Raw genomic sequence first — 20,842 nt, forward strand, 5'->3', positions numbered from 1 at the left:
ACTCTTTGGTGTGCAGGAAGGAGAGGACAAACATGAGCTGAAGAACTTTTTTTATTATTTTCTGTCATTACTCAACAAATGTGTTTCCACAACTGTGGCCATATTTACATTGAAATCCTCATAGAGAGCTCCTGATCATACCAACCACTGTCTTGTCTCATCCATTGTCTTTCTGCAGGCAGCCTATATGCTCTGCAGGTAGCCTATTGTATCTTAAATCCTCTCTAGATCACTTGTAGTATAAGCAGATGGAAATCGCTGCTGTGCGGTGTGATACCATTTGAGGGACAATGGCAAGAAAAACACCTGATCACTTTCATTACACTTTTTCAAAAGGTAGTTTTGATTCAGGAGAGCTGACTATACTTGAAACTTGACTGCCAAGCTGCATGTAGCCATTCTTATTTATATGGAAAGCCATGCAATGTAGAAGTTGAATAAAGCATGTTACTTTAAGGGCAGTCCTTAAAGGATAAGTCCCTGGTGGAGTAAAATAACACAAATTACCCAGGGCGGTTTGTGGTTCTTCTTGACTAGGTCTTGGTGAAATCACAGGTATGAAAGGAATGTTCCGTGTCTCTAAAGGTGCTGTAAAAGAAAAGTACTAAGTTGGTAAACTTTTAAGTCAAAGCCAGCAATAAACCAGAATGGTATGGCAAGAGACACCTTCATTTGAAATATAAAAAGGAAAACATCTCATGAGTGGTGAAGAAGAAAGTTAATGTATATAGGACTCTCAGGAGAAAGACAATGGAATGTTAGCATAATGATTAATTGTTTTCTACCAGGAGGTACAATAAATGATATTCTGTGTTTGGCCCACTGCATAGGAGACCTGGCCAAGATGGAGTGTAGTTATGACACCTTCCTGATCTTTGGGTTGTAGCTCTGTCTCTCTACCCTCCACCCCAAAGCAGAGAGGTTACAGAATTGTTGGGATGAATGTTTTGAATCTGCTCTGGTTTAGTTGGACAAGCAAATCAACAACAGCTTTCTTATTTTGACCGAATTATTAGCTTCTTGCATCATCTTTCAAGCTCTGACATATGGTACTGTGTTGTCGCATCTCAGCTGAGAACCATTAAACTAACAGGAACATCAACTAGACAGGGAACAGAGAAAGTGGAATCATGGAGATAAATGAGGTAGATAAGGGCAAGCTCCATAATGAGCCTTTCTGGGCTGTCTCCAGAGCAAAACCTTTCAACACCGAAACCATGCTTTTCTTTATTGGAAACAGTGGTCACAGTGAGAAAGCCATCGTGAAACGAACTTGGAAAGGGTGATTGATCAAGAAAGGACGGCGATCTTGATGGGAACGAAGCAAGCAAGCTGGTTGGTTAATGTGAAAAAAGCATTACCTATTGTTGTCTTCAGTGGCTCAGCTCTAAAGGTAACAGGAGGCAGAACTGTGCCAAGAGCAGACCAAAGATACATTTATGAAAATTATTACAATAAAGCCAAATTATTTCTTTTCTAGATACAGTTATTTTAAAACTTGGATATCCTCTAAGAACCATAATAAATATGAGAAAGCTCTACTGGATTCTATTCAAGGAACTTAGTTAACTAAATCTTTATTTCATTCACCAACCATCATTTGGAGGAAAACATGAATGAGCAGGCAACTATTTGTTTTTTGCTTAAAAGCCATAAACCCATAAAAGACTATAAAAATTATCTCAGCTAATAATTAAGTTGTGTAATTTCAGCATGATCTCTTCTTCAGTGAAAACATTTCCAAAGCAAATAAAACTATTATGTAAGTTTTCCTCTGTTTAACCAGGAAAAAACCTTTAAACAGGATTATATGATTGAACTCCCTCCTAGAAAACATATATTTCATAACCATACTTTTCTTTATCATGGCATATATATATATATATATATATATATATATATATATATATCTCATCAGGACTTTGGAAATATAAATATACTTTGTAAGTAGGAAAATAAAGGTTTTTACCAGTTTCAGTGTGAGAGACCTCAGGGTCTGTTTTATGGGAAAGTTGTTCATCCTTTGGAACTGAAAGAAAAAAATTATAAAACACTGGATAGTATTGGAATGAACATAATCTTATGTAAAAATCTGCAAAACATGAAGGATGCAAAGGCTAAAGAGGCAAGCTTTAGAAGGAATGACCATTTTTTCAAAATGAAAACTATGGCCTTCTGGAGGAAGGGCTGGTCACGGTGGACAGATATAATGTTGGTCACAGTTCAAGTTGAAGCATCCTTAAAAAATAAGAAAAAGAAAGAAAAGCAGAAGAAAAAAAATGGATAATCTAGACACAGGGAGGTAGGTTCCCCTTAGGTTGTTTTTAACTTTAAAAAAAAAGTTTTTGAGCAGAAGTGGCAGCTGCCATTTGATGCTCCCTAAAATTCAGATAGTAATAGAAAAATACATTCTGTTAGGTAAGTGAATAAATGGTACACAGACTCACTACAACAAAAGACAAAAATCCCTAGTACCTATGAAAGGGACAACATTTCATTGCAAGTGACACTCAGACATTGTTGTGGAAAGCAAAAGCCAATGGAACTGATGGCTAGCCATTAGACGAGCTGCATGTGACATTCATGATGGTGGTTAGTTGCTGGATACACACACACTACTGCCAACCTCTGCCTTCCCTAGCGGCATGGCTTCTTGTGTACTGGGTATTCTGCACACCTGACACATGAGAATATCGATCAGTTCAGCTAAACAGCAGACCAGCTCTCATCAGTCTGTGACACTCAGTAGAGTGTGAATGCTTGTGTTCTGCTCACAAAATGGAGCATATTGGCCACTGACTGTCTTACTGAGGGAAATACCAGAATGATGTCCTCCTATTGTTCATCTCAGATCTCTAATTCAAAACTTTACCCAAGGGCAGGGTACTTCTTGAACTCAGTTCCCTATAAGGAGGCCCTGCCTAGGCCTACTCTCTTAAATCAAAGCATCTTCCCACACTGAGGATTTACAAAACATCAATGTCTCTGTGGAAGGCAATGTGATTTGTCTTGTGTCTTATTGGAAGCTTTAAAAATTAGGATTCAGGCAGGATGATGATGAAGGCACCTTCACACCTTGAGATATCTAAGCACCATTTATACTAGGTTGTCTAGAATTGGCATCCTTTGTTTTGACTCAGGAGAAAGGGATAGTTCAGCTAACAGGCCACATCTGTTCTTCGTCTAGGCTAGTACTGACTCTATTACAGTTGAGTTGTGGAATTTGGTACACTGAAAAATTAAAAAAGACTTTACTTAAACTAGGCATGGTAGCACTCAGCACCTGGAGGCAGAGGTAAGAAGACCTTTATGAGTTCCAGGCCAGCCTGATCAGAACTTTAATAAGTTTAAAGGAAAAAAATCCAGGGCAACTTGAAAGTCTAATGCTTTTATTTATTTATATACTATAGGAAAGAATCAGTAGTTCATAAAGTTGAAGAAAATCCATCACAATATAAAACTTTTCCCCTTCTCCACTTGGTGTTTTGGGGGAATACATTTCCAACTTTAAATCAAACTCAACATTTATTTGGAGGCTGAAGGGATGCGGTGCTTTGATTGAGCTCTGCAAAGGCCATGAAGATGCTAAGACTGCAATAAATACCTATTAATTACAGTACTAGGCCAGACCCAGGAGAGCTGGGATAAAAGAAGGAAGGAAAGATGTGCTCCTAACAAACCCACCATACTGTAAACACATTAGCCGCTGCTGCCTCAGCTCACTAAAGCCTTTCAAAGAGGCTGATGTGGATTCCAGCTGCTTAGGTTGGCACTTTCCTTTTCCGAGTGAAGCAGTGATTTAATAAACTGCAGAGCAAACTTGCTAATGCAGGTGAAATCAGTGGAATGGAAAACAGCTGAATGGCTCCCAGGAAAGGCCTATCAATCATGTTCCTACCTGATCCACTGCAAGTCTGACCAAGTCAAAATCTCCCTCTTTGTGCCTTTCATCACTACATTAAATCAAATCAGATTAGAATCCCTAAAACCTGTCCTGCATGCTGAGGGCATCTCATCAACATAAATGATGACATAAAAGTTGTTTGAGATGGCAGCTTTGATTTCCTTGTGTTTCTATTAGTATATCATTACTATATATATATATATTATATATATATATATATAGTTACATTAACCAATTTATCTTTAATATCAGCTGTCTAGTCAATTATGTTAACCATCTTTTTAGACAAATTGGATCTCCCTAAGGAAAATTTAACTACCAAAAGGCACTTCTGAGTAGGTAATGTCAAGTGGGGACAAATGTAAAATGCATGTGCATGAATACTTCACTAGAATTTAGTGAGAAAACCACAACACTACTGTCCGAGAAAGCTGATAGAGTATGGTTTGTCAGGAGGTTTACCCTGCCCACAGGCTGCAACCAGATCACCCCTCTTAGAAATGTAAAACGTGCAGACATTGTGGGCTTTTCACCTCAAGACTCCCTATTTCTGTGTTCTAGCATCATGGCTTCACATCTAGCATGAGAGGGGCCAGGACTCCCACCCCTTTGGAGGACACTACCTAGGCTTCCCTGTCCTACTGGGCTACACACATCCATCTCTTTTAAGGAATGTTAGCACCTGTTATTTATGCCTATCCTAGGTTGTTTTGGTGCATTTTGACCCAGGGTTCCATGTCGTCCTGGCTGGTCTCAACTTGCCAAGTAGTTGAGGCTGACTTTGAAATCCTGATCCTTTGGCTCCAGCTCCCAAGCACTGCGACTGTATCATATCCAGTCAAAAGTATGTAACTTTCTTTTCAGTACTGGGGACTGAACCTAGGGCCATAGGCATGTCAGCCAAATGCTCTACTACTGAGATGTCCTGAACCATTCTATCCCTTATTTTCATCATTAGTTCATATTTCTCTTTCCATGAGTTCCTTCCCCTCCCCCTATAAAATTATTAAAATGTTCCAACCACTCTGACAAAACCCACCAACAGCAAAACAAACAACAAACTTTGGTTCTAGGAAAAACATTCTGTTCTTGGCATAATTCTCTACCTTTTTATTGTAATAATAGTTTTACTGCATGTGCAACTAGAATTCTTGAGACATCTATAAAAATAAAAACCACCAGACTGCACGACAGAATTATACAATTGAATTAGTCTCACGTGCCCCAGCTGGTACAGTGCCTCTGTGTGGGACAGCAGGGTGCATTTAGCTTAAACACAAACAAAGATATTTACCAGATGTAGTGTCTGCCCCTTCAGGACTTGGTGGCGTTTTTGGTTTTGAAGTAGTACGCTGGGACCCCCTAGGAACTGAAAGACAGAACTCAGATCATGAGTCATTAGGGTTCCTTGTTTCTTAGTTATGCTAACACATCAGTCCTGATGGGGAATAAGCTTCAACTGTGACACAAAAAACAAACAACCCAAGGTAGTAGCAATACAGAGTCAGACAGAAAAGTGAATATAAACTTTAGAAATAGATGAGGTAGAAATCCAATGAAAATCCCTTGATTTTGAAAAATGAAATCTGAGAAATCACCACATTTGGCAAATCCTCAGGATAAAGAGGCTTTTGTCTTTTGTCTTTTTTTTTTTTTTTTTTTTTTTTTTTTAATCTTCACGTCCCAGGACACAGGAATTAAGTTAATATAGGGCTTCTTTTTCTTTCTAGGTACGCTTGCTTGACTGGGGTCACACTAAGTTCTAGGGCTGAGAGTTGCAACGGACTCCAAGGGCCAGACATGATCACTATGCCCAGACCACAGGCTTTCGAAACCCTAGTTCTTTGGGTCAGACTTTGCTTTGCTCCTTATCGTTAGTTGGAAATAAAACACCTGTCCTACGGGCTGAGCATGAGAACCAAATGTGAAATGTCAAAATGACGGGACAGCTGTGCTGCAACTTCCCCAGGCCCTTTAATTTGGCACTGAAGAAGCTAACTGTAGCTTGTCTTTCACTTCACCTTACTTCTACAAAACTAATAATGCCCATAATTTTGATGGTTGTAAGATCTCTAAGTATGAAATTAATTTAGGGTCATTATTGCCTATGAACACAGAACTTTATTTGCTTTACTGGCTCATAAAATAGTGATGATTTGTTCTAAATTTTAAGTCCTGTTTTATCTTGAAGAACCAAATACAAATATGAAACCTGTAGTTTAATTTGTGGATATATTATGGAGTTGTTAGAATGATAATCTGCCTATTACAAAATTTAGTACTGAAAAGAGAGGTGGGTAAATAACATTGTGCTGTGCATTGAGATACACAGTAGTGTTAGTTAACATATGGTCCACTGATTATGCAGTATTCACTCATGCAGGTGGCCTCTGATATTCAAAGGCAACAAATGAGAAACGGAGATCTGAAATATTTATTTTTCATACATTTTATGGGGCTGGCAAGATGAGTTGGTGAGTAAAGGATCTTGCACCAAACCTTATGACCTGAGTTTGATATTCAAAACTGACATGGTTGAAATAGACAAGTTCCTAACATTTGCCTCTGACTTTCATACTTGTGGCGTGCGCGCACGCGCGCACGCGCACGCACACACACACACACACACACACACACAGTGTAAATAAATATAAATGTAAAACAACAATATTTTATGGTACTTATGTGCGCATGCACACATCCTTGAAAGCTTATAAAAACCTAATGAATTATTTGGATCTGTTTTCTCTTTTTTAAGAATCATATTCTCATGTTGAAAGGGAGAGATTTAACTTCTATCACTTAAAAACATCATTATAACGCATTTTGATTTTCACTATTAGTTTTCCCTTATGTTAAATACCACTGCAAAGGTCAGAAGCATTTTGGTTGCAGCTGCTGTCACTGAAAAGGCTGATGGACTAGAAGCTGCCTCAGTTGCAACAAAACCAAGAGCCTCTTTCCAGATAGTTCAGGAAGCCCTCCGGCACCCTAGAGTGAGCATGGAGTGAATGGGGTTAGTCGTAATCATTCTGAGTTTATAGATCTTGTGTTGGTTAAAGAGCTAATTTAAAATTAAACAAATTTACATTTTATGGTTTAATAATAGAAAATCATAGCAGGATCCTAATTTACTGTACTGAAATGTATTAAGCACAAAATATTCCTCAAAAAGATAAAATCATTAATAGGTTTTCCTCGTAGTTTATGTGCCCCCTCACTTAACTTTGTAAATAGGAATTTATAGTCCAGAAGTCTGAATGCCTAGTGTTTCTTACCTTATCATTTTCTTGTTTTTAAAATTTTTGTTTATCCTTATCTATTACTCTTGTCCTATGCTGTATGTTCAATAAAATTCTGAGAGCTGTTTGCCATGTCATTTTAACAACTATTCAATTTTATAACTTTTTACACCACCAAATTTAACATACCCAAATTATTTAATAAGAGTTACTTAAAATTTTTGACATATTTAGCCCTGTTGTATTCACTATTATTATTTTTTAATTAATCATTAAGCACTTTACCAGGACTCCACATATCTCAATATTCTAAGTATTCATTGTGATATAAAATTTTTAATTCTTTGGAGGAATGTTGCATTTGTACCTTCATATATTTACATCTCAAAAATATTATTGTCACAGTAAAATTTGGTAATTAATATGAACAGATTTAGAAATACACAAAGCAGGGCAGATTTTTAATCATTAGTGAGATATAAAATAGAGAGTAGCCTGGCGATGGTGGCACACGCCTTTAATCCCAGCACTCGGGAGGCAGAGCCAGGCGGATCTCTGTGAGTTCAAGGCCAGCCTGGGCTACCAAGTGAATTCCAGGAAAGGCGCAAAGCTACACAGAGAAACCCTGTCTTGAAAAACCAATATATATATGTGTGTGTGTGTGTATATATATATATATATATATATATATATATATATACACACACACACATATATATATATATATATATATATATATATATATAGAGAGAGAGAGAGAGAGAGAGAGAAGTCTTTGAATCAGTTTTCCTAAAAAAGAATAATAAACAGAATCAACTTGTAGAGGTCATACCTAAAACAGTAACAGAAATCCTGAAATTATTTAAATTATTCCTGGTAGGATTCAAGAATTACCACATGGATCAAAGCTAATATTGATACTGATAAATATTTTCTTTTCCCACTGTGGATCATTAGTAAACCTTTCCTGGTTTAGTGGCTAGGTGGACCTTGGATAATTTTTGGAAGCGGGACTCAGATTAGTGCTCATTTAAGTTGGGTGATTGGCAAGGCAGTGGGAGTACATGCTGGGACCGCAGAAAGGTCAGGAAGATAGCCTAAATTGTAGGAAAAGGGAAGCAAGCAGCTCTTCTAAGAAAACCTGGTCTTGGCCATTCCTATCTGAAACAATAAGAGGTTAGAAAAGCTTCGTGGATTAAGCTCTCCCAGTGATGTGCTTTCTGATGAAGTCCAGAAATAACAATAAATACTTTAGGTTACCAAGAAAAGGAAGCCTTCTTTGACCGTGGCTAAAAATTCAGTTTGCTGTAACCGAGAAACTCACTGTCTTAGAAGTGAAAGCATAAACTTGGTCATTACCTGGTGGTTGTGGTGGGATTCTTGGGCGTGGTGTTGTTTTGAGCTTGGGAGGAGTACTGGGTGTCTGCCTGGGAGCTAAAAGAAAGACACAGATTCACAGATTTGGAGCCCCTGACCCTTTCAAGAACTCCAGTGTTTTCTAGAAGCTCAAGGGTATTTGCTGAGTGACCAAAGATAAATAAAGCCAAGAATTGCTGTCCAAATCTCCAGAGAGCTGCAAAGAAGAGGAAGATTATGGATACAGGATAAACAGATTAAACATACCTCAGATATTCAGCCTACAGCAGAGAACTGCTGGTATTTTAGAAATGCCTACTTCAAATACTTTTTAAATAGGTTAAAAATGAAGTGCACAGTAACAAAGTCATCTCATTACTAATCCACATGTCACCATGGATCCTCAACTGTGTTCTTTAAATACAAACACACCTTTTCTAAACAAAGAAATTACCATGATAAAAATTCAAGCAAGATTTCAGTAGCAAGTCTGATGGAAAAATTAATCTCACTAGACAAAGCACAATTTTAGTGGTTATTCTGGGGAAGAAAGACCGAACACCAAAGAGACTCTGCTGATGAGCAGTATTCCTTCCCTGGAGAGGCTTAAGGCAGGCTCTAGAGAAAATGGTATGAAAATCATTTGTTTCCTTCGGTGAGAAAATTAAAGGTGTGTCCCAACAGCGAAAAGGATTATCAGGTCTGGGGCTGCAGCCTCTGAGACCACCACCTTCGGCGGAACTAAGATGTGTGGGGGATAAAGAAAGAGCAGAACACACAAAATGGTATCCACAGTGTCATGCGGTTTTAGACACCTTAAGAAAAAAAAAAAACTGCTGAAAATAAGAATCATTTGGCACTGGAGTTTAATGGAAAGAAACAAAGTGGTGTTAATATTGTGTAGTTTTAGCGCCTTTAAGAAATATTCACTAAAGACAAGTTGTGTGAGACTCTGCCTGATAATAAATGGGAACATACAGGGTACATGGTGGTTTCGGTGCACTTCTCGAGCCTGTGAAGAGATAAAGACTAAGATACACAAGAGGTTATTTATCTTTTTGAACTAGCCTAGTGGTTTGGAGCATCATTTGCTAATCAGGGTCAACGAACACATTCTCTACCAAAACTGACACAATGGTTAAGAAGTGTTCTAATCCTACAATTAATTATTTGAGCATTGTGGCGATATTGTGTTCCCCAATATATCATGCACCCTAATAAATTTATCTGGGGTCAGAGAACAGAACAGCCACTAGATAGACATAAAGACCAGAAAATGGTGGCACACACACCTTTAATCCTAGCATTCTGGAGGTAGAGATCGATCCAGATCTCTGTGAGTTCAAAGCCACACTGGAAACAGCCAGGCATGGTGACTCAAGCCTTTAATCCTAGCATTTGAGATCTCATGTCTCGCTTGGGAAAGACACATGCCTTTAATCCCAGGAAGTGATAGCAGGAAGCAGAAGGGTATATAAGGCATGAAGACCAGGAACTAGGGTCTTTTTAGGCTTTTTAATATTTTAGGCTTTCGAGCAGCAGTTCAGCTGAGATCCATTCGGGTGAGGACTCAGAAACTTCCAGTTTGAGGAAATAGGATCGGCTGAGAAGTTGCCAAGGTGAGGTTGGCTGTGGTTTGTTCAGTTTCTCTGATCTTTCAGCGTTCACCCCAATACCTGGCTCCGGGTTTGTTTTTATTAAGATTCATGTTACAGAGCATATTGGTGATGTCATAGTGCAGACCCCTTTCTTGCTAAGGTCCCAACTAATGTGCTGTTTGCTTTCCCAGGGCACAAAAGGCCATGTGAAGACAAAGGCTTGTTGAGAAGCAATTCCAAATGTCATCCTTGACTGGTAGTTAGACATGGGGTATACATCTGTGAGTTCAGTACTAGGGAGTTTGAGGCAAGATCTGGGCCAGGCTGGGCTACATGGTAAGTGTTTGTTCTCATAAAACAAAAAATTAAAAAAATCACAGGTAGTATATAGAATTAGACACTCAATAATATGTTAATGGGTTACTGAAATAATTTTTGGCAGTGATAGTTATAACTGATATGAGATATATCCCATTCATATAGTTGATGTAGAATTTGAGTAAAAAACTGGACCATGTATTAGGCAAAATTATTAAATAAGTGATGAAAATTAATATCCTGCCTCCCTTGGAAATAGAAACATAAAATATTTTTGGAAAGGGGGTATTAGACAGTATCTTACTATTTGGCTGAGGTTGACTTTGAACTCAGAAATCTTCCTGTTTCAGCCTCACAGAATGCTGGGTTACAGATGTGAACTCCATACCTGGCTTAAAAATAATTCAATGATAACCAGAACAGAAGCCTGGGCCAATTTATGGTTAACTCCTATTCCATGGGACACTGGAGGTACTGCAGAAATTTTATTAACCATGAAGATGATTTGCTTTCATTCACATCAAAATCCAACATCAAGGAAAATTTTATGACTAATGTTTGATAACAGTTTCTGTAACACCAGGGGGGAGGGTACAGCTACAGGCTGGACTATTGAAAGAAGGAATGGACAGTAGTGAGGCCTCTGAATAACAAGAGGATCTGTCAATATCCATTTATGTGGATTATACAGTAAAATCTGTTCCTGACAGTATTATATAATTTCAAAGATGAGTAAGCTATCTCCAGATACTTTACCTTTACAGTTATAAAGCTAGTCAAGATGACAAAGCAATCCATACATACACACATATTATATATATAATGTATATTATATATACATTATATATATAATAGAATATGCATGGTCTTTCTCCTAAATATTTCTATTTACTGAACTAAAAACTTGAAGAGTAGTGGAGAGGTAATTTTTGTTTTGTTTTGTTTCTTTTGTTTTTTGAGACAGGGTTTTTCTGTGTAGTTTTGGCACCTTTCCTGGAACTCATTCTGTAGCCCATGCTGGCCTCAAACTCACAGAGATCCACCTGCCTCTGTCTCCCACGTGCTGGGATTAAAGTTGTATGCTACCACTGCCCGGTGAGAGGTAAGTTCCGTCATTATGTTAAAGGTTTACGCACTGCTGTTTGAGAGTGATTGGCAGATGAGAGATGTTTTGTCAGAAAGGCAGGCTCACCCATCAAAGGCTGAGGTGAATGATAGCCAGGGCTTTGGATGGACGGGTCATGTTGTCGTTTTGCAAACACTCACCTCATATATGAAATGCAAAATAGTGTATTTACCAGGTTCCATCTGAGGCTCCTCTGGTCTGGGTAGGACTATAGTTTGGGAGGGCAGAGGTGATGTTTCTATGGTAATTGAAGGAAATTATAGTGGGGTTATTACAGTGCTAGACACACTCAGATTACAGACAACAGTCAGGATGGAGACAAACAGACGTCAAAAATAAGAAAATGGCTAAATTTCATGAATAGGTTATGATCCTCAGTCAAATAGTACCGAGCTGGCAGTGAGTACGATATTAGGGAAAATGCTACATTTTATATTCCACAGTCTGGCTGGCATGAGAATAGTATGAGACCAAGATCATGATGGTAAATGAAGAGACACTTTGGACGATGATTATGAATAGGAACAGCTAGAAAGAAAATTCAATGACAGAGAAAGCAGGTGCCACATGAATTCACAATGAGGGTGATATTGAGACTCTTGGGTGATGACGCAATGAAGACAGAGAACACAGATATGTGCTGCTGAGGATGTCATTACCTAGCATGGTCTCAGGAAGCTCAGACACATGTGTAAGAGAGTCCACAACTGCATCAAAACAAAGAAGAATGAGTTTAAAAACGGTGAGATGTTCAGCTCCACAAGTGTTTGAATATTCACAACCTCATTCTTAAGAATTTGTGTCATCATTTATAGACAGGACAATTTTAGATTGTGTTTTAGATAGGGCAAAAGGAGGAAAGTCATATTTCATAGTATTTAACCTCTAATAGTCATATTTTATCAGCAACTGACTTCCAAATGTGACTATGCCTTGATCTTCAGATACTAACAAATAGGACATTATTTTTTTTCAGAGAGCATCAACTATCATGTTAATTCTAAGAATCAAAGAGCAGCTGGTGTGTGTGGTTCATTGCTAAAGCAGATGCAGAATACATGTGAATCCCTAGAGTGATCCCTAGTAAGGAGCAGGAGTGGGGGGTAGGTGGATTGGTAGGTGGAATGGAAGTGTAGCTATTCAATTCTGTTCATCAAGTATCAGAGTTTACATAGCAGAATAAGTGAATCGTAGCATGAAAACCTTTACCACCTTCTGTCCTTGGCTCCTCTGGCCTAAGAAGTTCTTTGATAGTGGTATCTACATAATCTGTTTCAGCTGGTGCTGGGGGAAAAACACGAAATGACTCGTTAGTGGTGGGCAGTGAAAAGCAGGCTGTCACAGAACCCTGAATTTAACTGAAAATACAGGTTTAGTTATCTAGATTATGAAAACTGCTGCAATTTAGTAGAGTGAAAATGGAGTGATGCTTGCTGTATGAGAAACAAAGATAGATAGACAGATGTGTACATGTGTACACACACACACACACACACACACACACACACACACACACACACACACACGACTATCAGAGTCCATTACAGCAATTATTACTCAGAGTAGTTAGTGTAGGTAATTTTACTTCCTTATGTATTTTTGCATAACTATTTTAGTAAGGGAAAAAGCTATAGGATGAGTCCTTTGGAAGCATGAAAATGAAGCATTAAAATGATATGAAAATGATAAAATACATGTAAACATATGTACAGATTCATGTGTACATATACAAAGAATAATCAGAATTTTAAAATTATGAATTTCATTAACTGAATGGAAACTATGAAATCTGAACTGCAGTATAGCAGATACTAGCTAGCATGAGTTACTTTATTCATGATAGCTCTGAAGACCTATTGGATAGGCACAGAGAAGACATGAGGAGCAGGTGGCTTTGAGAGGTCACAAAGCTTGACAACATCCAGTGATGCATTTTGCAATGAGATGGAAAAGCACATATTCTTGACTTTCCCATTGGGAACATTTTTACCTATTGTCTTCTGTGGTGACTCAGTACTAAACGCAACCAGTTCCCGGTCATCAGAAACTAGTAAATGAAACAATGGTACAGCTGGTCAAGGATGTGCTGTTGTCTAATTTACTTAATATTTACAGACTAACTGTTAAGGGGAGTGCTGGGTACCTGGTAAGTGAACAAGTTGCCTGGTTCTGATAAAACCATCACATTAGCATAAGCACTAAAGGAAATTCTAGCAACTGTGAGCTGAATCCACAACATCACTATTTTGGCTATTGTCAGTAAACACACCTTATATCTTCAGTAGGAGTACCAAACTGTCATCTCATCTAACTAAAAGATAGAATAAAGAAAGTATAATCCTATGCTTTGAAAAAATGGAATCCAATTTTTCAAAACGAAGCTTTAGAGGACAGCAGCATTATTCCTAATACTGACATGCAAAGTTTGTTTGTAATTTGAAAGACGGTATGTTCTAAGATTCTCTATATTTAAGGAACTCAAGAAGAATCTTTACTAAAATGGTGTTTTGGTTCTTCAGTAGTTACAAATGAACCAGAACTCTTTTAGTGGCTGAGCCCACATCTGCTTCATAGAATCACACTTTATAACTGTGGATAAAATTAAGAAGACATATAACCAGTCCTCAGAGGTTTTACTGACTGCTAACAGTGTGATTGTTCTCCAAAAGATATAGAGCAAACTCCATGAAACAAAGGTAGATATTTTGTATATAATGGAATAATAGAAGATAAAGTATTACTAATTTAACTTCCATGTGTAACCATGGGAAAAGGAGGTTTTATATCTGAGCATACAACACAGAGGGTATTGTAGTAGGTTTCTGAAAGTCTTCCTGCAGCCCGATAGATAAATAAAGCAATTTACCAGATTGACTAAGTGTCATTTCTAGGCTTGGTGAAGTCACTGGTTTCAAAACAAGAGTTTGCAGTTCAGTGGGAGCTGGAAAAAGAGAATTTAAGTTAGCCTGTGAATCTTTTTTAAAAAAATTTTAAGTGTTGGAAAAAAATGACCAATATTTCATGTCATGTAAAATATGAAAATGACAAGAAACTCAAAGTCTTATTGGAACATGGACACAGCATAAACCAGAGTGATCCAGGGCCTATCCACATACTAACCTTGTTGCCTCTTACCTACAACAGCAGAAGTAAACAGTTATGATGAAGACTTAATGGCCTGCAAAGTCTGAAACTTTTACTATCTAACCCTTCTCAGGCTAAAATCGCTGATTCCTGATTTGAAGCATCCTCCTTGGAAAGAAATTATTCATTTGTTACTCAGCATCACTAGGGGCTCCCTCAGAAACCTAAGCCACAGCATTCATCTGTTAACTAAAGTAATGAATATTAATACTCATGGATACGCAGCAAGGTCTCTACTTAGTAAAGAGCAAGAGCCATCAGTAAACCATGGAGGAGCTCATCAGTGATGTAGAAGCCTGGAGCTTCCCTGCACAACTTATCTTATTGACAACAGGGATACCTCATGGCTTAAAACCAGAGTAATAAGCATAGCACACTAATTTTATGGCAAGTAAGTTGCTCAGAAGGAGGCTATGTGTTTTAATTATTGTTGCTTTATGGATCTAACTACCAAAGAGAGGAGCAGTAATATGGACCTCTGGATTTTCAAAGAGAATGCCATAGCATTCTCTTTGAATGATATCTTCCAGTGGTTCCAAGGATGGTTGATAAATGACAGGCTGGTGACACTTGAGTTTCCATGATGACTGACTATAGAGTATGAAATGGCATTCTAACCACAATCTTACAAAGCATGAACAATGTTGGCATGACAGCAAGAAAAAAAATTCCCTGAATGTCACAAAAATCATTATCCAATGTTGTTTCTGGAGACCCAGTACTATGAATATCAAGTTCAAAGCCCAGAACAAGATGAACATGAGAAAATTTAACACCCACAAAATGCCTTAAATTTTCTTTCAAAACCCAAGTTTCAAATGACAAACATGTTTTTAAATTTTAGAACTAACGGGAAGCAAACAGTTGCTTTCTGCAAAATTGATCACAGTAGCCAAAAACGTGGAAAACAGTCAACAACTTTGACCTTGGCTACGTATTTCTTAGTTCTGTCCACATAAGAGATTCCTAGGTACATGGTTTTCTGGTTATAGTTAATATGGAAGATGGCTTTGGAAATTTTCTTAGACAATGTGTATAAAAGTATATGTGGAAGCAGTGTGTTGTAGTTCTTGGAAGTTGAAAAAAAAGTATCTGCTTATGTAACCAAGGCTAGAGCAACAGATCTTATGCTTCAATGCTAATACATAACCACGAGTGAATAATGCTAATCTTGCCATGAACTCATCTTTAAAGAGAAGAACTTGATCCAAACCAAGTTACTTGGGGAATTAGGGACATATTTCCCCAAGTCATGCTTGTATGAGAAGCTCTTTAGGGGCAGCTATTAACTGGACCCAATGACTTCGTTTACTTAAAGAGCATGAGAACATCAGCTTCCCATTGCTGGTATGACTTTGGGACCCATCCAGGACAGACTGCTAGCAGCCCTCAAAGCAGGCATTCCACATTTACCCGACTTGGACTCAGACATATCAGTACTTGCTGTGGTTTTAGGTCTGGGATGTGGACGTCGTGTCCGATGTACTTTAGAAGCTGAAGGAAGAAACTTTATATTAATTTCATGCTGTTGCTTTTGAAAACAAAGATTGGGGTTAAACTACATTTCCTTGAAATCTGGGGCATGTATTCTTGGGGTTAAAATATCTTCTATTTATTTTTAATCACTAAAGATTCTTAAGAAACCTAAAATATAAAATTAAGTCAAAGAATGAGGAGAGCCATAGATCTCTAACCTCAAACAAAATGATGGCTAAACTCCAAGTGTTAGGACCTTAGGTTGACACTGAAAATTTTCAGCATTCCCAAGAATTCATTGCACCATGATATTGCTGTAGTTTACCCTGTCTAGATAAAATACAAACACTACTAGCTGAATTTGAAATTCAGCTTTGGATGGAAGCACTGTTTAGACAAAAATACACTACAAATTCAAATAAGATAACAAGCATAGCAATATTCTACGTCCATGGTAGCTTTTAAAAGAGGTAACTTTAAGAGCCTTTAGTGTTCTCAAAAAGCAGTAGGATATGAAGTTGAAGGATGGCGGATGGCAAGACCATCTAATGAAGCAAATGACAAATGAATTAGGATGGCGGTGGAATGCGTGTGAAAAGAAGCAAGAAAGAACATTCCAGAACACAGTGCCATTACCTAAGGTTGTTGTTTCAGGAGCCTTGGTTCTAAGAGTGACAGGTTCAAGGGCTGTAGCAAGAACTAGATAGAAAGGAGTAAAATAAACCAAAGACAAATTAAAATTCATTTCTAAGGCTAATTTTGAGAATATCTTTAGTCTCGAAACTAACAGAAAAGAGATAACTGCTTTTTCCATCTTTGGCTAAACTATGGCTAGGTGCCCACTATTTCATGACATAGACTTGAAAGATGGCATGGTACACAGCTAACTGTGTGTCACAGTGCATGAGCTGTTCTTCTAGACATGTGATTGCCTGCCCCTCATGAGGACTGTGGCATTCTGTTGATCAGGCCTTTATATATTTACATGATAGATGCCTTTCTAACTAGACAAGAAAGCTTTATTAGTCTTCTTGACCTTCTACAGAACCCAAGATGGCTACCTATAGCATTTCTTGGTCTACTATTTAAATAACTCTATAATTAAAAGTTCACTTGTGGGAAAATATGAAGACAAACTGATGAAATGTGCTCATCAAAATCCCAAAGTGATGCTTGATTTAAAAAGACCATTGAACCTGCTAGGGAAAGGAGTCTTTATCATGAAAACTTAGGGTTTAAACATTTCAAGAGCATGCATCTCTAAGTTTGACAAATTCCTAAAAATCATCATTCCTTAAAACTATTGCTCCAATGCATCATAAAGGTTCCAGGATGCCAAAAAGCATTCCGAAAAAAGCATATTTTCACAATTGTCAAAGGATAGACAGCATGAATATGACGGATGGAAACACGGCCGTAGTCTGCACTGTTTAATAATGCACACGATCACAACATGGTATTGAGTAGTGAGTTACATGGCAGTTTGATGTCCTGAAGTTAGTACATGCAATGGTGCTCATAAATTCAACTAATAATGTGGTAGAGAACGGAGGACAATTTCAAGATAAAGACTGCAATGGAGTGACAACAGAGGACGATGATGGGATGGTCCTAAGATGCAGAACTAGTGACATGGTGGATGATATGACACAGAAAAGCACCACTGTCGGAAAGGACACACATTCTCATTACCCACAGTCGCAGGAGCTTCGGTTCTAAGAGCACTGGGTTCAAGATCTGTAGCAGCAACTAATTAAAGGCAATGAAATAAACATGTGAGAAGTCAGTAAGACAACAATACCCCCTTCCTGGAATAAGCGGAGAGCAAGGTTAAGAAACTGTCTGCATTTTAATACTTGTTACTTGATGATTTGGCCACCTTGTACCCTGGTAAACATTTATTTAAGAAGTACTCAGTTGCTGCCTATGCTTTGTGCTAAACGTTTTAAATTTAAATATTTACCAAAGCTGCACAGATATAACTTCTGTGATCATGAGCTTTTGTATGAAAGCTTTAAGAAAATAACATTTCTAAATCTGCACAGATAGAGCAAATGGTTTTTCTGTATAAGATACAGCCAAGGATAAAGCAAGTGTGTCATATGAATCCTGAGAAGCCGTGTGTAGGGTTGGGCTGGGATCTCATTTGTAATAAAGGTGCTCAACAAACCAGGACAGGAGACATCTCATAAGTGTGATACTGAGTGGAACAGCTCTCTACTCTCCTTATGGGAATAGAGTGTTCTAGATGGATAGGAAGATCACAGATGCTTTCTGGGTCAGATCCAAACTTTTGAATCACTCCTTCAAGAACTAACTTCCTTTAACTGTTCTTAGGGAATTTTCCCATCACAGTACTCTGTATAACACTGACATTTTGTCTTTAAGAGAAGAATGCAATAAAATTAGTAGTAACAAATCAGGTATGTAGTAATGACACTTATATGCAGAGAGCACAAGCAATTCAGCTGCCACACAGGACCCCGATGTTTCCCCCATATACATGGCAGTGGTGGAAGAAGCAGGTCCAAGTGCCTTCAGCCGCATGAGCTAACACTTCTACCACCTCCTGGCTCCCCCAGAGCTATAAGTCCCCCTGTGATCAGAAACTTGATTTACCAGGTTTAGTTAGAGGCGCCTTAGGAGCTGGTGTGGTTTTAGGTTTGAGGCGTGGACGGCGGGGCCGTTTTGTTGTTTTAGGAGCTGAGGAAAGAACATCTTCAATTATTACAATGTCTGTAGTTCAAAATCTATGGCGGGAAATGGTGCTAAGTTTAGTAAAACTTACCAGATTTTCTCATATTTTAGACAATTCGACTAATTTTTCAACTTTTTAGTTAAAACTTTCAGTCATATTATATTTCCTTGTTTCCCTTTACAATCAAAGGCCTATTGAAAGAGGAGTCACATGTAAAATGTAGTGGGCAGGTCAAGAAGTGAAGAGCAAACAATCAAACTTTTATAGAATGAACGGGTTGAGGAGCCAGGAACAGTAGAACACACCGTAATCTCAGCACGTAGGAGGCTGAGACAGGAGGAACACTAACTAGCTCCAGGATAACCCACCTGAGATACTTAGAAAATCTGCGGCTGGACTATGTAGGGAGAACCAGTCTCACACAAAGTCAAGAGAATCACTGTTATAACATGGTGGTGGTAAGTGATGACGGAGCAGGCGTTCTTTGATCGTTTGTTAAAGCAATACTGCACATATAATTAGCCGACATGTCAATCAAAGAACAAATGTCACATGGTAAAAGCAAATGAATAGTTAAAGAGGAGAATTTCAGATCTTTAAGGAAACCTCTCAGTACTATAGAGATTGTTAAAGTTATGAGAACTTCTTTTGAGAGTCACATTCTCCAAAGCACACACAATGACAAAATGATGTCACATGGTTACAAGCCTGACAGATGGTAGGAGTTAGCTTTATGGTTGGTCTCACAAGAGGTGAGCTCTTTGAAGAGTCATAGTCTTCAATCCTTTCAGAATGAAGACTTTCACAGAATGATGGTGTCACCACAGAAAGCAGAATGCGTGACTATGACATTGATGTCATGAGTTTGGCAATGACAAAAAAGGACGTAGCCAGGACTACAATGTGATATTACCTTTTGTTGTCACCCAAGTCTCAGTTCTGAGTGTCACAGGTTCAAGTTCTGTTGTATGAATTGAGCAAAGGTCAAATTAAACCAGATGATTGCTTTTATAGCTGAGCAGTAAAATCTCTTCATTATGAATCATCCTAACATAATATAGTTTCTATAACAACATAACACTTTTAAAAACTATTAAAATGGAAAAGCGAGCAGTTGACTTCCTAAAAATCTGTTATACCTAAGTCAGGCACCTACTTTCTCATTCATCATTCTTAATAAGAATAATCTAATTAATTATTAATAATCTAAATAATTGATATTTGTAGTAGAATATTATTTTAAGGTGTGTTACTTTTGTTTATGTTGCCTTTGTTTAACTCTGTGAAGCTGTGTTACTGTGCCTGTCTAAAACAACTGATGGTCTAATAAAGATTTGAAAGGCACGAGAAAGGCTAGGCGGGGCTGGCAGGCAAAGAGAATATACAGAGGAAGAAACCTGGGAGGTAGTAGAAGATCTAGGATCCAGAGGAGGAGGAGGACATCAGGGGCCAGCCGCCCACCTACACAGCAAGCCATGGAGTAAGAAGAGTAAGATTTACAGAAGTAAGAGAATGGGAAAAGCCCAGAGGCAAAAGATAGAGGGGATAATTTAAGATAAGGAAAGCTGGCAAAAAATAAGCCAAGCTAAGACTGAGCATTGATAATTAAGAATAAGCCTTCCGTGTGTGATTTATTTGAGAGCTGGGTAGCGGGCCCCCTAAAAAGAGTAAAAAAACAACAACAGATATTATTAACAATTTCTAATTAATGATATAAACAATGTATTGATGTTGAGAATTAATTGTTAATAATATAGATGATTAATTGATATTATTAATAATTAATTAATGATCCAAAATGGACTATGAAAGCATAACTTAGAGCTCATATTTGGAAAGAGACTGAGGCATCAGTGTGATGAATTGGTGGGACTCCTTCATCACAGACAGAGCAGGAATATGCCTTTATGAGAGAGAAGAGGCTGCTGATGTCTGCCAGGCCAATCCTCTGCTGCCCTATCACATTCCTACAGCCTTGAC

The 20,842-nt window shown here is 38.0% G+C and overlaps 1 protein-coding gene across 26 annotated transcripts in view; it reads right to left on the minus strand.

The window, feature by feature from the left end:
* The window catches only part of LOC114691931 (ABI family member 3 binding protein), a 211,628-nt gene that overhangs the window by 40,959 nt on the left and 149,827 nt on the right, over positions 1–20,842 (minus strand). For 4 of the 26 annotated variants that reach the window (XM_037209699.1, XM_037209682.1, XM_037209684.1 and 1 more), the window contains 15 exons: positions 19,776–19,823; positions 18,784–18,867; positions 17,857–17,913; positions 16,801–16,863; positions 16,102–16,182; positions 14,411–14,485; positions 13,535–13,591; positions 12,757–12,828; positions 12,204–12,251; positions 11,717–11,782; positions 8,506–8,580; positions 5,199–5,273; positions 1,970–2,029; positions 1,362–1,409; positions 508–588 (listed from right to left, as the gene is read on the minus strand). In XM_037209699.1, coding sequence (XP_037065594.1) covers positions 508–588; positions 1,362–1,409; positions 1,970–2,029; positions 5,199–5,273; positions 8,506–8,580; positions 11,717–11,782; positions 12,204–12,251; positions 12,757–12,828; positions 13,535–13,591; positions 14,411–14,485; positions 16,102–16,182; positions 16,801–16,863; positions 17,857–17,913; positions 18,784–18,867; positions 19,776–19,823 — 990 coding nt within the window. The remainder of the gene's footprint in view (positions 1–507; positions 589–1,361; positions 1,410–1,969; positions 2,030–5,198; positions 5,274–8,505; positions 8,581–11,716; positions 11,783–12,203; positions 12,252–12,756; positions 12,829–13,534; positions 13,592–14,410; positions 14,486–16,101; positions 16,183–16,800; positions 16,864–17,856; positions 17,914–18,783; positions 18,868–19,775; positions 19,824–20,842) is intronic. The other 22 variants (XM_037209703.1, XM_037209702.1, XM_028867517.2 and 19 more) reach the window with 16 other exon arrangements.

The sequence above is a fragment of the Peromyscus leucopus genome, chromosome 12, assembly GCF_004664715.2.
Source record: "Peromyscus leucopus breed LL Stock chromosome 12, UCI_PerLeu_2.1, whole genome shotgun sequence".
In the NCBI taxonomy this organism is placed as follows: domain Eukaryota; kingdom Metazoa; phylum Chordata; class Mammalia; order Rodentia; family Cricetidae; genus Peromyscus; species Peromyscus leucopus.